This window comes from Elephantulus edwardii, unplaced genomic scaffold (genome assembly GCF_000299155.1).
Source record: "Elephantulus edwardii isolate Elephantulus edwardi_28Jun2011 unplaced genomic scaffold, EleEdw1.0 scaffold00005, whole genome shotgun sequence".
Lineage (NCBI taxonomy): Eukaryota > Metazoa > Chordata > Mammalia > Macroscelidea > Macroscelididae > Elephantulus > Elephantulus edwardii.
Genome location: NW_006399755.1, coordinates 7808699 through 7828144, shown reverse-complemented (window position 1 = coordinate 7828144; position 19446 = coordinate 7808699). Strand labels below are relative to the sequence as shown.

General features: G+C 40.7%; 1 protein-coding gene across 1 annotated transcript in view; it reads right to left on the bottom strand.

The window, feature by feature from the left end:
• Window positions 1-5002: 5002 nt before the first annotated feature.
• ZFYVE9 (zinc finger, FYVE domain containing 9) overlaps window positions 5003-19446 on the bottom strand; it is a 171031-nt gene continuing 156587 nt past the window's right edge. The window contains exons 14-17 of the mRNA XM_006879680.1: window positions 17650-17812; window positions 11265-11370; window positions 8354-8530; window positions 5003-5611 (exon numbers count right to left, since the gene is read on the bottom strand). Coding sequence (XP_006879742.1) covers window positions 5450-5611; window positions 8354-8530; window positions 11265-11370; window positions 17650-17812 — 608 coding nt within the window. The 3' untranslated portion in view covers window positions 5003-5449. The remainder of the gene's footprint in view (window positions 5612-8353; window positions 8531-11264; window positions 11371-17649; window positions 17813-19446) is intronic.

Sequence of the window (19446 nt, the reverse complement as noted above, 5' to 3'; positions counted from 1 at the left end):
CTTTATTTAAGAAACTAAGTGTGGGGGTTTACTCTCGGTCCACACACACCGACTGATCTTCAAAGTGCTAAAAATAAAGCCTTGTTTCCTGTTACTGTTTTGGATGGTGACAGATAAATCACACAAAAATTTGCTGTTTCAACCAGTCTTTCCCATCACGTTAAAAAAACGTAAAGTGATACTTGGTATTAACAGAAACTGCTGCTGGATACTTACCCCTCAAGGAGATCCCTTGATTTTTTTTCTTGAAGAAATTCTTTGGGTTTGTTTTTCTGAATGGATTGACACAATGAGGGATTTGTAGTTTCAATAAGTTTAATATTAAAAATGACATATTCTTAGAAATAAACTTTAACACTCCCTTCCCCCCTTTTTTAAAGCATTAAGTTCAGAGCATTCCTCAAGGTCATTCTTTTTTTTTTTTTAAGGTCATTCTTAAATGCTATAATTGAAGCGAATACAAGCAGTCCCCGGGTTATGAATGCTCAAATTAGTTACGACCTAGAGTTGTGAAGCAACTCTATAAAATCTGCTATATTAAAAATTCAAGATATACATAGCAGTTCATAATTACCACCTGCCCCATAAACAGTACTGAATTATTATGTTAAAGCTGTTTTAGTGTATTCAGAAGTATGTTTTTATGTATAGAATGGTATACTGTATACTAACATTTGACTGATATTATATATGAACCATACCGAACTGTTGTGACTTAACAAATTCAGCTCAGAGACACTTACTGAACTTGTTCATAATCCGGGGACTGTGTGTACATTCAGCTACTGATCTCTATAGTATTGCGCAAGGACGTACTCATCAAAGATGAATGTGTGTGTCTTTTTCACGGGGCGGGCTGAGCCATGCTTCCCTGCCCTTAGAGCATAGCTTATACTGATTAACAGCAGCAATTGGAGATGGCTTTTTCCCAAGTGCATTCTGGCCACTCTTACCAGAAGTCAACTACCAAAATTTCCACAAATGAGAGATTTAATACATAATTGCAGTCACGTAAAGTCTGACAAGCAGGAATCTAGAATGAAGGGCGCTGTGCTGCCTTGAGGAGCCTAGATTAGATTGTAAAGGTGACGAGGTTTAAGAGGAGGGCTAGAAGGCAGTGGTTCTTCCCCCTCAGGTTCTACCCAGCCCTAGGAATTGAATTTAAGCCACTGCTGAAAATAACCTGCTTTGATAGGAAGTTCTCTGTGGCCTCAGAAACCTGTTCCGTTTCAGTCAGCTTCACTACTTGTAACTTTTTAAAAAACATCCTCTATGCTGATGGAGGCAGGAGGCCTTTGTTGCAGCCAAGGCATGCAGGCATCAGTGAATGGTTGTAGCCTGCCTTACCAAAGCTTTTACCAAATGCGGTACCAGATTATTGGAGCTTAGTGACTCATGAGTAGATGAGAAGCAGTCACAAAGGAAATAAATTTTTTAAATTTTACTTATCTACTTCAGTGTACTTTTTGTTCTCAGACTGAGTAAGAAACAGAAGAAAATTAGCTTAAAATCAGAAGGTCTTGCTCACAACTAAAGGGCAAATTCTTTTGCACCATCAACATTTTTTTTCTGTTATAAAACCATTGACACCTAATAGTAGGGCTTCCAAATTTGGAAGGCTTGATTTCTAACCCTTTCTCTGTGGGTAGCTCCTAAAAGAACTTTCCCTTAAGGGCCTCTTCTTTCAGAAGCCGGAGTTAGGTATCAGGTCTAGGTCAGCCCTCAGATGGGGGAGTCTTCCCTTCTGGGCTTCAGCTCTCCATACTCTAATAAAACAGGTAACATCCTTTAGGCTACATGAACAAATCTTAAAAATCCCTAACATCAGTATTAAAATAGAAACTACCCTCACAAATTTACAGAACTATGTTACAGTAGTAACTATTCTTGTCTGAAATGCATTAAGTTATATAAATTATCCCTAGCTGACCAGTTAGTTACATCGTAACAGGTAAGTCCAGTTGGATATTTGGGGCCTACCATTTACCATGTCCCTGAGTTGAGATGTTTGAACTTGTTCAGGAATCACAATGGCTGAACGAAGACAAGACTTATTCCACAGGGCAAAATCTCAACTGTAATCCTGGAGCCCAGGAGAGGCTTAATGAGCGCTGATAGAACTGTGAGGGTTCAACCTTCAATTTATATAAGTCTGTCAACACACATTCTATTAAACAAAAGACAAAAACTCAAATAACTAGCCTCTGCTGTTTTATGCCCAATTCCACAAGAATTTTACTACATATAATGGACATTTTTATGCAACTGGCAATGGGCCCAACTGTACAGGGCTAAGGTTTGTCCTATGCGCAGGAATTTAAAAGCCTGCGTGGGGGTGGGGGTGGGGGTGCGTGAGAGTGCACACTCACTGACAAGCTCTATTTAACTTTGTCGAAAAGCGGTTAAACTAGGGGTGGGGGAAAGACCAGCTAACAGTACCTTCCCATCATACCTCAAACGCACCAGTTTGGTGGGGAGGCAAAGAGTTGGAAGAGGTGCTCTGAATTTCTTGTAGAAGCTCCTAACTTGAGTGGTCTATTTAGAGTAAGCTGGATACTACAGCAAAATACTTGCCCTTGTTAATAAGTGCTGCTAGTTTCTGGTTGGCATTCTCAAGGCTGAGCCTTTAAAACTGCAAGTACTCTCGAGTCTGAGAAAGGCCACCGGAGCAGCTCTTGGCGACCACCTGCTAGGCCTGTGGGAAGACCCATGTGAAGTGGGACCCCACCCCCATCTGGGTGGAGGGAGAACTAGACACAATTTCTAGTTCAGACCTTTGGGTGCGAAACTCAGCCTCACAGTCTGTTGCTAAATGCTGGGCCCTGCAGTGGCCACTGGGGTACAGCCCTCACTTGTCTCAGGCCTGCATTAGCTCCCAGAAGATCTGAGAAGCTAAGCTTTTATGGGAAGGACAGACTCCAACCTGGCCTGGGCTCGTAAGTGGTAACAGTGGCACAAGAAGTAAGTTTCCCTAAAACAGTGCGCTTCAAGGTGGGTTGTGTGTAAATCTTGGTCTGTGGCCTAAAAAAAAGCAAAGAAGCCGAGTATTGTACTTACAATCTGCTGGCCACTGGGGGTGGTGGTGGCAGGGAATGAGGGGCTCCCTGGATAAACAGCCGATCCCTGGTCTGGGTATGTACAAGATGAGCCTGGAATGTTGCTAGGCCAGAAAAAGTAATGTTCAAAAATTAGTGAAGAAATGTCAAAAATGTGGAAATGAGACTAAGGGCACATCTAATGGTTAAAACTCAAGATCTTAGCACCAAAACAATCACTGGAAAAATTAGTTGTGAAGGAAAGGGAAGGCTTTTTCCCCAAGGTAGGTTATGAGGTGCCAGCTGTGAAAGTAATGGGAACTGGAAACCCATTTGCAACGATCATCATAAAAGAATGGCTTGGGCAGAGTGCATCGGTGGATGGTCCATCTAAAGTGAAATTCTGACAAGCAAAATAACTAACAGTCCAAAAGTATCTCTTCATACCTGCTTCATCTTTGGCAAGGGGGCAGAAATCGGAACACCCCTTGACAGCAGAATAGACTTTATCATCAGTAAGGACGAGATAAGTTATAAGGAGCCCCCAGATGTGATGTCTAGAGTGTAAGTCCTAGTGGCACTGTGTTTAAAATGGTTGGCTGCTAACTGAAAGATCAGTGTTTGAGTTCACCAGCTGCCTGATAGAAGGGAGCTGTAGCAGCCTGCATGTGTAAGTATTACAGCCTCCCAAGCCCTGAGCAAGTTCTTTGTCACACGGGGTCGCTGTGAGTTGGGTAACATGTAACAGTGGCAACCATGAGAAAGTACCAGCTTAAACTCAAAAAAGTTCTACTGAAAAAGGGATTGAGGGCAGGCTTCTACTCATTCCCCTTCCCCAAAGATTACAGAAACCCAATGGAGGGCTGCTAGGAATTAGAATTAAATGGAGACAGTGGGATTTGTGACAACTATGTGCCACATCTGAGCCTAAAATGATATCAGACCCCTCCTGTGCAAGGCATTACTGAGTCAACTGACAACTGGAAGATGGGTGTTAGGTTAAAATGCACCAGTGGTCTATTTACTGAATGAGTCCAAACTCAAGCTTACTGCTATAGGTCCACCCTGTAAGACAGCAGAACAGCCCCTGTGGGGCTTCCAACCCGAGAGTTTATAGATGCACACTATCACCTCACCCATGAAATACATGGCTGGTTTGAATTATCAACCTTTCTGTTAGCATTCAAGCACTAATAATGTGCTACCAGGGCTCCTTGGTTATGTAAGAGAATATTAATAAGCTGTGAAGTACCTGCATATAAAATTCTACAATATATGCAATTTACTCTCAAATACCTCAAAATGTTTTCTAGAGAGGGAGAATCCAACAAGTGGGTGGATCTGTTTATAGTTAATAGGTAAAAATAGGCAAATTGTATACAAGTGTTCTACCTGCAACCTTTCTGTGCACGTTCCTTTTTTTTCCTTGTAAAATACTTAAAAATATGTGTCTATTAGATTGCCAGTGATTGTCAGCTTTTACAGTAAGCTTAGCCCAATATGACATCAGCTGCTGGAGAAAATCTCTAATGATCCTGAAATCACTATATATCCAAGTGAAGTAATTTATAATGATCTGCCCTTGGTCTAACCTGTTGCCCTCAAGTAAATCCTGACTCCTAGGGACCCTACAGGGAGCTCTGGTGGCCAGGTGGTAAGAAACTGCGCTGCAATCCCAAAAGCATGCAGTTCAAATCCACTGGTTGCTCCATGGAAGAAGGATGTGCAGTCTCCTATGTCATTTACTGCCTCTGAAAATCCATCAGAGAGTCAGCTATGGTTTCTGACTCTAGGTACAGAACAACAGTAACTTTATAAGGACCATAATTCCCCAATGGTAAGAAGCAAACACATTTTCTTCTGTGGAATGACTGAGTTAGCATTTGAGTGCTCACATCAACCAATACCCTAGTGAAAAAAAAACAAAACAGTAAAAGCGACTTGTAATTGGAATGTAACTGGGAGAGCAATGTGGAATCCTCCTGTTTTATATCAGTTCTGTACAAAGAGGGCAAGACAGATGCTTCATTTTTTATTTCCCCTCCCACCCTTCCCTTCGTGATGGTTGTATCCATTTGAGCATTTCTGAGCACATGACCAGAAGTAAATCTTTAAACAGGAGTGGAATTCTTGTCTAAACAGTAACAGAAGGGGATTAGCTGCAAAGATAGCATAACTGTTGTGCAGTAGTAGAAGCTGCCCAGATCCTCTTGGTGGACAATGCATAGAAGACTTAAAAGGATGGAACATCTGTCCCCCCAACCCCTCTTCCCACCCCCTGCCCCAAATCCCACCTCCCACCCCCCATTAATAGTGTTAACAAAAGCTTAATCATCCAGTTTTAAAGTGCAAATGATTTGGGTATGACTGCTGTTGCAACAGGTCTGAACAGAAATAAATGAAGTCCTCTCTGTCTATGCGATGTTTTCCAGGATATAAAAGATGAGTTCCATGACAACAGGGCCCTCGCTGAGCTGGCAGGCCCCTCCATGGATCACCGGCACCAAGGCGCTGTCTAGATCATTCATGTACTGTGATGGCAGAGGCTGTCCGTTGCTCCCTGCTTGATAGCCAACCTGTAACACAGCAAGGGAGAAGGGTGTGGCAGGTTACTAGGCAGAGATTTCTCCAGAAGGCTGGGGCCATGAAAGTAGAGCAGGAAAGGTGAGGTCCTTAAGGGACACATGCCAGACATGGCAGTGGGCACAGATTCCACCCTTCCCTGCACTGCTATCACTTGTTTATCCTGCCTCTGCCACCTGGTACCTGTGAGACCTCGTGCAAGTAACTTAGGCTGTTAAGGTCTTAGTTTCTGAGGGAGGTGCATAAAGGGGTACAGGGTCAGAAATGGTTAAACTTTTGTTATAAAAAATGAGATCCATCAACAAATGAATGGATTGAGAAATTTTAGTACCTTCACACAAGGGAATATTATGTAGCACTAAGTTATACAGGTGTCCAGGACTTTCATTCATAGGGTCTCTATGAGTCGCCTATGACTCAGCGGCACTTAACACCACCACCACCACCACCAACAGCATAGAGAGAGAGCAGTTGGCCTAGCAGACAGAAAGCCATGCTCCCAAGTCAAAGGTGGGTGACTCTACTCTGCAGCCCTCAGGCCTGACTTTGTTTTTAGTGAAACATTCTTCTAGGTCATGTAACCCTGGTATGTCCACTTGCTGTACAGAAGGAACTCGTGGTCACTGTGAAGCTGAACACTGTGACACTGATGAGTCAAAAGCAAGAATGGTTACCCATGGTGGACAGTGTTTGGTGGAGCTCCCCGATTAAAACAAGCTTGGAAGCAGAGTGTCATCCACTGCCACAACAGCTTGCCTCTGGAAACCCTATGAACCTGGAGAAAGTTATACAGGTGTCCAGGACTTTCGTTCATTCATAGGGTCACTATGAGTTGCCTATGAATTGATGGCACTTAACAACAATAATAATATAACATGGGAGGATCTAGAGAGCATTATACCAGTGAACTCAGTCTCATAAGGAAAAATAGTGCATAAGGCCATTATCATCATAATAGAAGAACTGGTAAAATGTGTATAAATGTCCAAAAGGGAAAGGGAAAAGTTAAAGGAGTGGAAAATGGGGAAAGGGGAAATCACTAGGACAGGAGAGTTTAGGGGACAGTTTGGAGAATGATGGTGAAAGAATAAGAGAGACTCAAATGTGGACTAGAGAAAAAGTGGAGTAATAATACACAGAGATCAATAGTAATTTTTAAAATACAATGTATATGAATATTATGAAACAAAATGTAAAGGAACGATTGTATAAAATACAATGTACATGGGGGGGAAAAAGAAAAATAAATGAGAAACACGATGTATGTACAATTTCCTGCTGTAGCAGGAAATAAACATTTGTTTGTCCACTCATTTATGTCTGACCATCTGCAAATACAGGGATCCAACGACAAATGAAACAGGACTCTGGCCCATGAGGGGCTCATGTATTTATTTCTTCTTTAGTTATTTTACGTAAGATAACAGCCAGATAAGGGAGCGCTGGTGGCTTAGTCTAAAGAAACTGTACTGAAATCCCGAAGGAGATGCTCTGCTGGAGAAGGAGGGGCAATCTCCTCCTGCGCCCATCGGATCTAATTCCAATGGTACACAGCAAGGAAAAAAAAAAGGAAAAAGACAACAGCCAGATCACGTACTGGTCCCACTGAAGCAAAGACTGTGATGCTTCACTTACCATACCTAGACATGCTCACTATATGAGTAGAAAATAGATACTTGTGGATCAATGATTAGTCAGGAAATAGTCAAATAGAGAACTTTTCACCATTTTCCATGATAACGGCAGGATTGTAAGAAGGAAGTAGTTTCTTCCCCAAAATGAGAACATTTTAGGATGTAATCTTAGGATTACTGGTGATCAAACTGGGAGTCCACACCCATATTCTAAGTGATTGAAAACAAAGGCTGATGGAAGGGGAGGAATGAGTCTGCTAATTAGTAAGCATCACAGGAGGACCCTGGGACATGCCACCAGTAAGACCTCCAAACAAAACCCCAAACCCACTGCTGTCAAATTGATTTTGACTCACATGACAGACTGAGTAGAAAGGTCACCGTGGGGTTTCCCAGCAAACCCAGGGAAGCAGACTGCTGCACCTTTCCCCTTACAAGTGGGTTGGTGGGTTCAAACCAGTGACTTTTCAGTTAGCAGCCAGATGCTTTACTGTGCTACTAAGACTCCTGGGAACATGCATGCAGGCATCCAAAACCAGAAATGTATAGAGATCTGAGTGCACTGGAGTGCTAGGTCACAGGAGACAGCTATTAGAAAGGGTATTCGAAAGGGCGGTGGGTGCCTGAAAGTCAACTTCTATTCACTAGCTAGCACAATGCTGAAGTTAAAAAAAAACCCAAACAAGCAAACAAAAAAACTACCACCACACTACAAAAACCTTAGAGAATTAACTAGAATTAATCATATATTAAAAACTACAGAATAATAAACAACTTGCTCTCTGAGGAAACAGAATGACGACTCCTTGGTGGGATTAGTGTAGATGTCAGTGACACAGTGGTGGCAGTTCCTCACAAACAATCCCCTTCCTGATACCACATTAAGAATAAAACCAGCTCCTTGTAAAATAGTCAGCTGATGAAATCAAGGTTTGAAGAGGTCACAGAATCAAGAGTGATTACGATTAGCAGGCAGGTCAGAATACTGCATCTGGTCAGGCCAGGTTAGAAGTAATCTCTTAAGGCAGATAAAGGAAAACTCACACCAGAAAGTACAGACATTGCCCAAGACAAGCTTCAGAAGCCTGAGACTCTTCTTACCTGGTCTGAGTCAAGTGTCACACGCAGCCCCAGCTTAGTCATGCCATCTTCCTTCAGAAGTTTCAGGTGAGGGCAGAGAGCGAGGCAGAAAGCCTTGGCAACGTGTTCAGTCAGTCTGCTGTGATCTGCAGGATCGCTCAGGCAATTGTGCTGGTCATCATTTTCTAGGAAAAACACCTGTTGCCAAAAAAAGAAAAAAAAAAAAAGACGAAACCAGGGGATTAACTTGCAATGGATCAGCATCATGATTCCCGAAGATATGGAAAAACCTGTAGTGGGTGCAGGACACTGTAAAATGCAGGAAAATCCGGATGCCAGTATCTTTCTTACTTCTAAGAAACAGTCTCTAGATCTACAAAATGGGGAGAGCACCTGACTAACCTCCTGAAAGCCTTGGTCATGATTATAATGGTATATTCTACTCAGGGTAGACATAAGCAGTATCTTACACTGCTCTTCTAAAAAGCAATTTCTGTATGTGCATAATTTTTTAGGGAAGGATCTTAGAATCTAAGAGAAAGACTTTTACATTGCATATCTAACACCTTCATCTTCTAGGAGACTTGTAAAAAGGAAGGGACTTGCTGAAGTGCACACAACTACTTAGAAGCAGGGCTAAGTGTGGCATCTAAGTCTTGTATTTAAAACAGAGCTCTGCACAGCATCCCTCTCACTGCAGAGCCCAGAGCTGGGCCAGGTTCTCTGTAAAGATCCAAGCACCTGACTGCACTGGCAGAGCCACCGCAAAGCAGGAAGTGAGAGCTGAGTCTTGGGCACATAGAGCAGAGGCTGTGAGCAGGTCCTCTGACTCCTCATTGTCCTCCCTAGTTATTATAATAAATAAACTAAAGTAAAATAGAGATGACAGATGAAAATGCACAATAGTTAAATATACCAATCTGGCTTATTGCTCCATAAAAGGCAAGTCTGAATGCTGGTACCTAGTGACAGTGCTGAGAGTGGCAGGATGAAATGACAAGAGCTTGGCAGGAGGAGTCGGGAGACCACCTCAACCTTCCAACTCTATCAGCAAACCATAAAGTTATATGATCGCTCTGAGCCTGTTTTCTCATTTGCATAATGGGAGCCTGCCAAACTCACTGGGTTATTGTGAAGCAGAAATGAGGGAAGAGAGAAAAAGCTGCTTTGTAGGCTGAAGAGTTTTCTCTATAAAGACAGCACAGAGGAAAAAGAATTTTACTCTATGCAGAACTCAAAACATATCCAAAGGATGGTCATAACAAAGCAAGCCATTAAAATCACACAAGTGCAAATGAAAACATTAAACATGGTTTAAAGGATGAGTCACTTGGAATTACTGAACTGGAGAAGTGGGTTCTACCACCTGGGCTGTCAGGGACAGCTGGGTCAGTGCTGGTGGGCCAGTTACCTTCTGGCTTCAGCTCCCTTGTTACTCAAATGGAAAAGCCAACAGTCAAAGCATTTTGAAAAATTTAAGACTTATAGTTAAAAGGAATCTTAGAAATCTTGTATTTTGACCTTTTATGTCCTAGATAAGCATAAATGAGTTTCAAAAGAAATTAGACACTTAAGATATACCTGTGAATATATATGACTCCTGCTATAAGCCAATCTTACAGAATAGATTTCTGGTAAATACATGCACATCCCTGTCATTCTCAGGTGACATACTAAGATAGCTTCCCATTCTTTGTTAGAAATAGCTGTCAAGTTAAGGAAAAATTTAATACAATGAAAAAGAACTTTGAAGTTTTGTCAGGCCAGGGTTTAAATGTACACTTGCCTTGTAATCTCAGATAAATTAGTTTCTAAACTTTGTTTTGGCATATCCTTGCTGAACTCCAATGCAAAAAAGATTTCTACAAGCTTGTCCACAGAACAAGGATATATCAGACAGCCACAGGTTTTTTGGAGGCTGGGTTGTATAAGGAGGAATATGGCATCAGGATTGGAGGAAGAGGCATCAACAACCTATGTAATGCAGATGATACAAGCCTACCTGATGAAACTGAGAGGATCTGAAGTGCTTGCTACAGAAGGTCAAGGACTGCAGACTTCAATATGGATTGAAGCTCAACATCAAGAAGACAAAGATTCTCACCACTGGGCACCATGACATATTGAGGTTATTAATAATTTCAGCTTGCTCAGTTCCACAATAAAAACTCAGCAACAGTAGTCAAGAAATAAAAAAACGAATTGCATTGGGGAAAATCTGCTATCAGGGACTTTTTCAGAGTACTGAGAAACAATGATGTCAGTCTAGATTAAGATGTGCCTGATCCAGCCCAAGGTCTTCGCAATTATGCACTATGCATCAGAGAGCTGGACAATGACTAAGGATGATATGACAGAAGAAGAATTGATTCCTTGAGTTGTGGTGCTGGAGAAGTCTTGAATGGACCACCAAGAAAACACATAGGTCTGTACTGGAGAGGGTGAAACCAAGTTTCTCCAAGAAAATACATAGGTCTGTATTAGAGAAGGTGAAACCAAGTTTCTCCTTGAAGGCTAGGATTTTGAAGCTCCGTCTCACATACTTTGGGCACATGGCCAGGAGAGACTGAGCCTTGGAGAAGGACATAATGCTTGGAAGGGTGGAGGGACAGTGCAGGAGAGGAAGACCCCAAATGAGATGGACTGATACAATCATTGGGGCTACAGGGGTTGGTGTGTCAGAATTAGTGAGACTGGCTCAGGACAGGGCAGGGTTCAGAGCTGTTGCACATAGGGTCGCTGTGAGTTGCAGGTGACTCAACAGAACATAACAGGCTGGCTGTCTGAATGGCATTTTGTCCTTGAGAGAACTAGAGAACAGAAGGTAAAAAGATTTACTGTTATCTTACCAAAATCTGCCCAAGATAAAAACCATGACCAAGCAAAAATTGTGTTAAAAGTGGGTCAAGGATGCCAGGTTTAATTTCCTTACCTCCGTCCATCTGATGACTTTACCATTTGCTTTGTACTCTGATCCATGGAATATCTTCACACTTATTATAGACTCCATGGACTTTCCATCTATAGGACTTACAACCCTAAAATGCAAACAGAGGAAAAAGACATTTGAGAGCCATCAAGTTTGCGGAAAATTCCAGGAATAATTAATAACATGGGGTGTAAACAAGCCACAGGAGAAATTAATGTGTTTGTAATATAGTCAATGGAGACTCACGGACACTTAGGAATTTAAGAAAGATTTGCTGACTAAAAGAATAATTTGATCAAGTTTGTTAATTATGATAGTGTTAGTGTAGATGGATGAACATGTATCTATCACAATGAATTTCCTACACTGCTAAATTATCAATCTTAGAAATTTACCAGAAAGTCCACTTAAAAAAAAAAAAAAGGGTGTTTCTAGAATAAACCTCACTACCAGCAAAGAGCTCTGTTGCCAAAGGTGGGTGATTTTACTCTGCAGCCCTCAGGCCTGGTCTTAACTGGTTTTTGGTCAAACATTCTTCTAAGTGGCATAGTTACTAGTCTTGTCAATTTGCTGTACAGAAGTAACTCGTGGTTGCTGTGATGCCAAACACTGTGACACTGATGTGTCAAATGTGATAATGGTCACCCATGGTGAACAATGTTTGGTGGAGCTCCCAGATTAAAACAGGCTTGGAAGTAGGAGTGGAATCCACTTCCAAAATAGCTTGCCTCTGGAAACCCTATGAACTTGGAGAAACGATGAAAGTTCTACAAGTGTTCATTCAGGTCTTTTGTTCATGGGGTCGCTGAGTCGTCTATGACTCGACGGCACTTAACAACCACCATCAGCAAAGCAGCAGCAAGAGAATGTAGTGTGTCCTTTGGGGCCAGAGATTCTTGCACCAGCTAGACTAGGGCCTATGGGAGCAGCAGGTATAACAGCCATATCAGAGAATCAGAGACCTGAAGCGAGATGAAGCAGACTGTTACCTAATGGAACCCTAAGTAGAATCCTTTGCTCATGTTTGTTGGGCAACTGGAGGGGGTCTGTGGGGAGAGCCATACTTAATAGGACTGAGAACTTTGTAACACTGGCCTAAAGTGATGAGGCTCAAGACTCAGGTGCCTGGGAGCACATTTCAGAAGTTATCCTGACTGTATTCTGCTAGTAATCTGGATTATAGCCTTTTGACTTTCCCCCTTCCCCTGAAAAAAAAAAAAATGGGTGTTTCTTCCTTAAATGATGAAAGTATAAATAGGTGGCTATGTTATTCCTTGGAGAAGGACATGATGCTGGGAAGGGTGGAGGGTCAGTGAAGGAGAGGAAGATCCTCAAGCAGGTGGATTCAGATGGTGACTGCTGCAATGGGCTCTTGTGTGTCAGGAAGTGTGAGGATGGTGCAGGGTTAATAAATGGCACCTAACAACAAAAACATACACATCAATAATTGTTCTGATTAGAATTCAAAATGCACAAAGATTCTAGACTTTCCCCAACAATACTCAAAGTATTTTTATTTCTTAGGATTTAAAGGTCAAACTGAACTGAAACTTCAATAGCAGGTATTCACTAAATTCTTTCAAAATAAAATTATTTCAGCAGTCTAGATTTAATTCCTAACTCATCAGAAAGCAGTATCAAAAAGGGTCTCTTTAAGGGAGGAAGAGCAGACACTGAGGGACAAACTGGGAAATACTAAATTCATACACTAAAAACTACTAAGGAGTTCAAGAATCTTCTCTGCCAATCTTCTCCCAGTTTTTTAAAATACTGTCTCTGACACTTGCTATGATTATTGTTGTTAGGTGCCACTGAGTCAAGTACAACTCACAGCAACTCTATGAACAACAGGTCTGAACCCTGTCCTATCCTGTGCCACCCTCAACATTTCTGACATACTCAAGTCTATTGCTACAGTCACTGTCAATACATCTCATTGAGGGATTGAGGGTCTTCCTCTCCTTTGCTGATCCTACACTTCCCAAACAAAGGAATTTCCAAGGAATGGCCCCTCCTAAAAGTACGTCCAAGTATGTTAGCTGAAGCTTTGCCATCCTTGCCCGCCAGGAGCACTCCAGTTGCACTTTCTCCAAGACACATCTCTTTGTTCTTTTTGCAGTCCATGGGATATTCAGGATTCTTCTCCAACATCACTACACAAAGGCACTAATTCTTTTTTGTCATCTTCAGTCATCGTATAGTTCTCAGATGCATAACAAATGACTGAAAAAAATAGGGCCGAAATAAAGTGCACCACAGTCTTTAAACTGACATCATTGTTCCTTAGTATCTTGGTGAGGTCCTATATGGCAGACTTGCCCAATATAATACATATGTCACCATCTCATGACTACTGGTACCAGTTAAGATTGTGGATCCAGTTTAGATGAAATTGTTGACAATTTCCATATTTCCCTATCTATCATGATGCTGCCTATTGGCCCAGTAGTGAGAGTTTTTATCTTCTTGATATTTAGATGTAATTCTTAGTGAAGTTTATATAGTCTTTGGTCTTTTGCAGCAAGCATTTCAAGTCCTCCTTACTTTCAGCAAGCAAAATTATGTCATTCACATGATACAGGTTGTTGATGGGTCGGTCATCCTCTGACCCTGATTCTTCTTCATTAAGTCTTGAATAATTTCCTCAGCATACAGACTGAAGAGGTATGAGATAGAATATAGCACTAACCCACACTTTTCTTGATTTAAAACCATGCATTCCTCCTCTGTTCTGTTCAGACAACAGCTTCTTGGTCTACGTACAAGTTGTGCAGGAGCATAATTAAATGTTCGGGGATTCTCATTCTTCTCAATGTTAGCTACAGTTTGTTACGGTCCACACCAAAATGCCTTTGCATAGTTACTAAAGCACAAATAGACATTCTTCTGGTATTCTCTACTTTTACCTAGAATCTGTCTTATATCAGCACTGATATTCCTGGTGCCACTGCCTCTTCTAAATCCAGCTTGAACATCTGGCAGTTCTCTCTCAATGTACTGTTTTAACATTTTTTTTTATGATCTACAGCAGTATTTTGCTTGCATGTGGTATGATATTGTTCAATAATCTCCACATTCTGTGGGGTCACTTTTTTGGGGAACAAATAGGGACCTCTTTTAGTCAGTTGTTTAAGCAGTTGCCCTCCAAAATTCCTGGTGTAGACAGGGGAGCACATTCAGGGCTGCATCTATCATCTGAACCCTGTCAACTGGTCTCCTATCAATTCCTGAAACCTTACTTTTTGCCAATGTCTTCAGTGCAACTTGAACTTCCTCCTTCATTACCATTGGCAATTGTTCATATGGTACTTCCTGAAATACTGCTGTGTTAACCAATTCTTTTTGGTATGTTGTTGTTGATTGTTGTTGTGTTGAGCACGACTCCTAGAGACCCTATGAACAAAAGGCCTAAAGACTTTCTATAACTATCGATATATATTTATCAACGTTCACAGAGCTTCCAGAGGCATGTTGTTTAGGAAGTGTGACTCTGTATTTCCTCCATCTTCTTTTGATGCTTCCTGGGTCATTCACAATTTAGCCCAAAGCATCTCTCAGTATTGCAACTAGAGGCTTAAATACACTTTCCAGGTCTTCCAGCTGGAGAAATGTTGAGTGAGTTCTTCCCTTTTTATTTTCTAGCTCCGGTCATTTGCATATTTCATAATATTTTGGTTTGTCTTCTCAAGCTGCGCTTGGAAATCTTCTGTCCATTTCTCTTACATCACCATTTCTTGATGATCTAGTGCAATTTTCAGAGTCTCTTATGTCATCCATTTTGGTCTTTTCTTCCTCCTTTGTCTGAGTAACCACCTTTAGCTCTCCTCATGGTGTGGTGATTGTTAGGTGCTGTCAAGCTGAGTACAACTCATAGTGACCCTACAGGCAACAGATCTGAACCCTGTCTTATCCTGTGCCATCCTCACCGTCTCTGACACAACTTATGTCCACTGTTGCAGTCACTGTGCCAACCCATCTCACTGAGGGTCTTATTATTTTGCTGAGCCTCCATCTTTCCAAGCATTATGCCCCTTTCTAAGGAATAACCTCTCTGAGCAATAAGCCCAAGATAGGTGAAATACAGTTTCACCATCCTTGCCTCCATGAAGCACCCTGGCTACATGTTCCCAAGAAATATCTGTTTGGTGTTTTTATAATGCATGGGATGCTCAGTACTCTTCTTCAACACCACAACTTAAAGGCATCAGTTCTTCTTCTGTCATCTTTATTCATTGTTCAGCTCTCAGCAGCAGAGAAAATGATGGAAAAAACCATGGCCTGAATCAGGTGCACCTTACCCCTCAAACTGACATTATTGCTCCTCAGTATTTAGAGAGATCCTGGACAATGAATTTACCCAAGTGCATTATGTCTCTTGATCTTCTGAATGCTGGTACTAAGGGTGATGACTGTGGATTTAAGTAAGGTTGTTTATTTCTTTAATTAACTGCTGACAATATCAACCTTTTCTGCATGTGACATGATGTTGTCTCTCAGACCAGTGGTGATGACTTTTGTCTTCCTGATGTTGAGATGCAATTCATATTGAAGGCTATCTTTGATCTTCTGCAGTGTTTCAAGTCCTTCTCATTTTCAGCAAGCAAAGTGTTGTCATCTGCATAGAACATGCTATTGATGAGTCTTCCTCCAGTTCTAATGCCAGATTCTTCATCACAGAATCTAGCTTCATCAATGATTTGCTCAGCATAGAAACGGAATAGATATGAAGAGGGATTTAACCTGACATATACCTTTCCTGATTTTAAACCATGCAGTGTTCTTTTGTTCTGCTCAGACAACAGCTTCTTGGTCTAGGTAAAGGTTTCACATGAGCACAACTGTTCTGGGATGGGGGCAGTAGAGGTAGTGTAATTGTGGATATATTTTGAAGTATGTGTACTGTGAAGTTGGAATCAACTCACAGTTGATCCTCTAGTGCATTTTTAGAGGAGAAAGCCCATCTTTCTCCTGTGGAGCAGCTGGTGGATTTGAGTGGCTTCCCTTTGGGTTAGCAGCATAACTCCTAGCCACTAGAACTCCCTTCCTGAAGTTTATAAAAAAGAATTTACTGTCAGAGGAATTGTAGGATGCAAAAGAAAGAAACATGTCAAAGGTGACTCCAAGGTTTTGGCATGATTATTAGAACAAAGTTGTTTTATACAAGAAGACAATATAGGATTTGAAGCCCAAATAGATAGTATTGAATTATAGTCCCACATTTCCAAACTCTGTGGATCTGACAAGGTATTTAGTCCTTAGGTTCATATAGACTCATCTGAGTAATTTGCCCAGGGATAAAGCTCAAAAGGTATGAAAAGAGAGGAAAGAGGATGAATGGAAAAGGGGAACACAAGGAGGTGGATAGAAACACACTATTGTAACATGGAGAGAAAAGAGAAGAAAGAGGATGAATGGAAAAGGGGAACACAAGGAGGTGGATAGAAACACACTATTGTAACATGGAGACTGTTAACAAGTATCATAAAATAAAGCAAAATTCATTATGAATGTTTGAACGAACCCAATTTACTCTGTAAACTGTCAATGAAATAATAATTATTAAGATAAAAAATTACCAAAAAATCCAACACAAAACCTCTTCAGGGAAAAGAAAAAAAAATTTCCAAAATAATTTTTTAATTCAAGCCTGGATGACAAAAATAAACAAAAAGAAAATTATTAGAATGATAACTTCATCTTTCTATGAAGAGTATTGATCAAAGCCAAATCCTTATTAATATCTTATACTCAGATATGAAAATCTTCAAAGCAATCCTCATTAATTCCATAATAATGTTTCTTATATTTTCTCCACAACTGTGCATTTTAAAAAAAATCCTTGGAGAAAAATGTTAAGTATTCCTTTTAACATAATAACAATCAATCATACCCCCAGCCCTCTGTTGTAAGTCCAGTTATAATTTCTAAGTGGGGCAGATCAATCCCTTGAAAGTGTTTTTTCCTGCTTTCACTGTTTGCTTAATTGCTGTACCAACAATGTTAAAATTTAATTAAAAGAATTTTTTACATAAAAAAAAGTGTCTTCTTGTAAAGGTACAAAAAGGTTTTTATATTTTATACTACTTTATCTCACTAACAGTTTACATTTATATTACTATTATTTTCAGTAACAGATCTTTAGAGAGTCAGTTTTATTCCAGCAAACTCTCTTCTATCTTCTCATGAAAAATAGTACAGAAACTCCTTTAGAAACGAAGCTTTAAAAAAACCCCAAATTTTAAAATATGTCTGATATGCATATAGAAGTTGTTTTTCTTGACTAGGCCTTTCAGTAAAGGTGTAAGACACCAGTGCAGGCTGTAGACACAACCCACAGGCAGTCCTGAATAACTAAAAATGTCAAAGAGGATTTGTGGGCTGCATTTACCCCTTGTTGACGTTCTTGTCATCATCCACCCACTGGATGTGGATGTGCTCTTGGGGGTCCTCCGCGTCGGCCTTCCCACAGGTGATGCTGAAGTCCTTCATCTCTCTAAGCGCCTGCCTCAAGGAATCCATGTTCTCAGCAGTGATTTGGACCATCACGCCATCTGACAATTAGCACCAAGGTAAATAAAGTAGATGGAAACAATGCAAAATCAGGGAGAGAAAAGACAGATGAAAGATAGTACCTGGCACCTGCTAAATCCCTCTGAGATTAAATGCAAAACTTCCTATTACTCTCTAAAGCTGGCAGGTACAAAGAAGCTTTGTTCTTTCTGAGTTGAACCCATTACTCATTGAAACACCCGTGGAATTCAATCTAAAAACAACCAAGAATCTCCTGGCACTACTCAATGGGAAAATTCAGACGTGGTACACTTGGTCATAACCCTCTTTGGGACACTCAGAGCATTTTGCTCCTATTTCTACTCTTGTGTTTATCATACTTTGACCATACTTCTTTGTTCAGATTTTCTTTTTCTCTCTTGCCACGTACTATGATTACCTGGCAGAGTCTATGTTCAGCAGATGTGAACTCAATCACTGGGAAAACTACAGTGGTGGGCTTGGGAGTAAATCAATTTACTGACTATAAGTAAACTGAACCTATCACATCTGTTTCACATAGATAATAGATGAAGCTGTTTCAACTTGGTCAAAGGCAAACACCGAAAATGAAAGTGAAAATTGTCACATGTTGGGCAATTCTCCTGTTTCACTGACACAAGATTTTTGTCATCTGAACCATTTTCAACCAGATGTCAGTGAAAATTTCAAAACCAGGCAGCCAAAGGCTCTACTGGCACACAGTAAAATTAAAGATCTAAGAAATACAAAGCCCAGAGACACACATACATACTTTTCAACAGTGCTTTTTCTTTTTAAGCACCTTTGACAGTTCAATTGAACATTTCAACAACATTTAACAGGGTGTTTTAAAAAAATCATGTATATGGGAGCTCTGGTGGCCTAGTGGCAAGAAGCTGCACTGCAATCCCAGAGGCGCACGGTTCAAATCCACCAGATGCTCTGCTGGGAAACGAAGGACAATCTCCTCCTGTACTAGTCAGATCTGATTTGACGGTACACACACACGAAATAATAATAAAAAAAAATCATGTAAATACACAATTTCAAGTGTACTCAATACAAGGTCATATATGCTTTAACTAGTTGCTGTAGATGAAATGTGCAACTCTGAGACGTTCCCAAAAATTTCTTAGGCTGATTCTGCTTTGTAGTCAGAGTTGTGAGATTTAGTTGTGAAAAGCACTTTGCTTTTCATACATTGTTAACTATATAAGGTTATTGACAAAGCAGATAAAAGTTAGTATATATTATGTAGTTTAACAGTTTCTATACATTTTCATTTACATACAAGAGTCCAGGCCTCAGAAAAGAATGTTTTTAAATAGGACCTTGAAAATGAACTATTGTTTAAATGAAAATTTGTGATTGTGTTTTCTAAAGATGGCCACAGTATCTCTTATTTTATGTGCTTTTCTACAAATATACCTTACCATTTCTCTATCAAGAAGTGAAGTCTAATTCCCTTACTCCTGAATTAAGGCTTGTTGTTGTTATGTGCCGTTGAGTCGTTTACGACTCATAGCGACCCTATGCACAACAGCCCTAAACCCTGCTCTATCTTGCGCCAACCGCACTGCCTCTGACACACCCATCCCGATTACCCCAGTCACTGAATCAATCCATCTCATAGAGGGTCTTCCCCTCCTGCGCT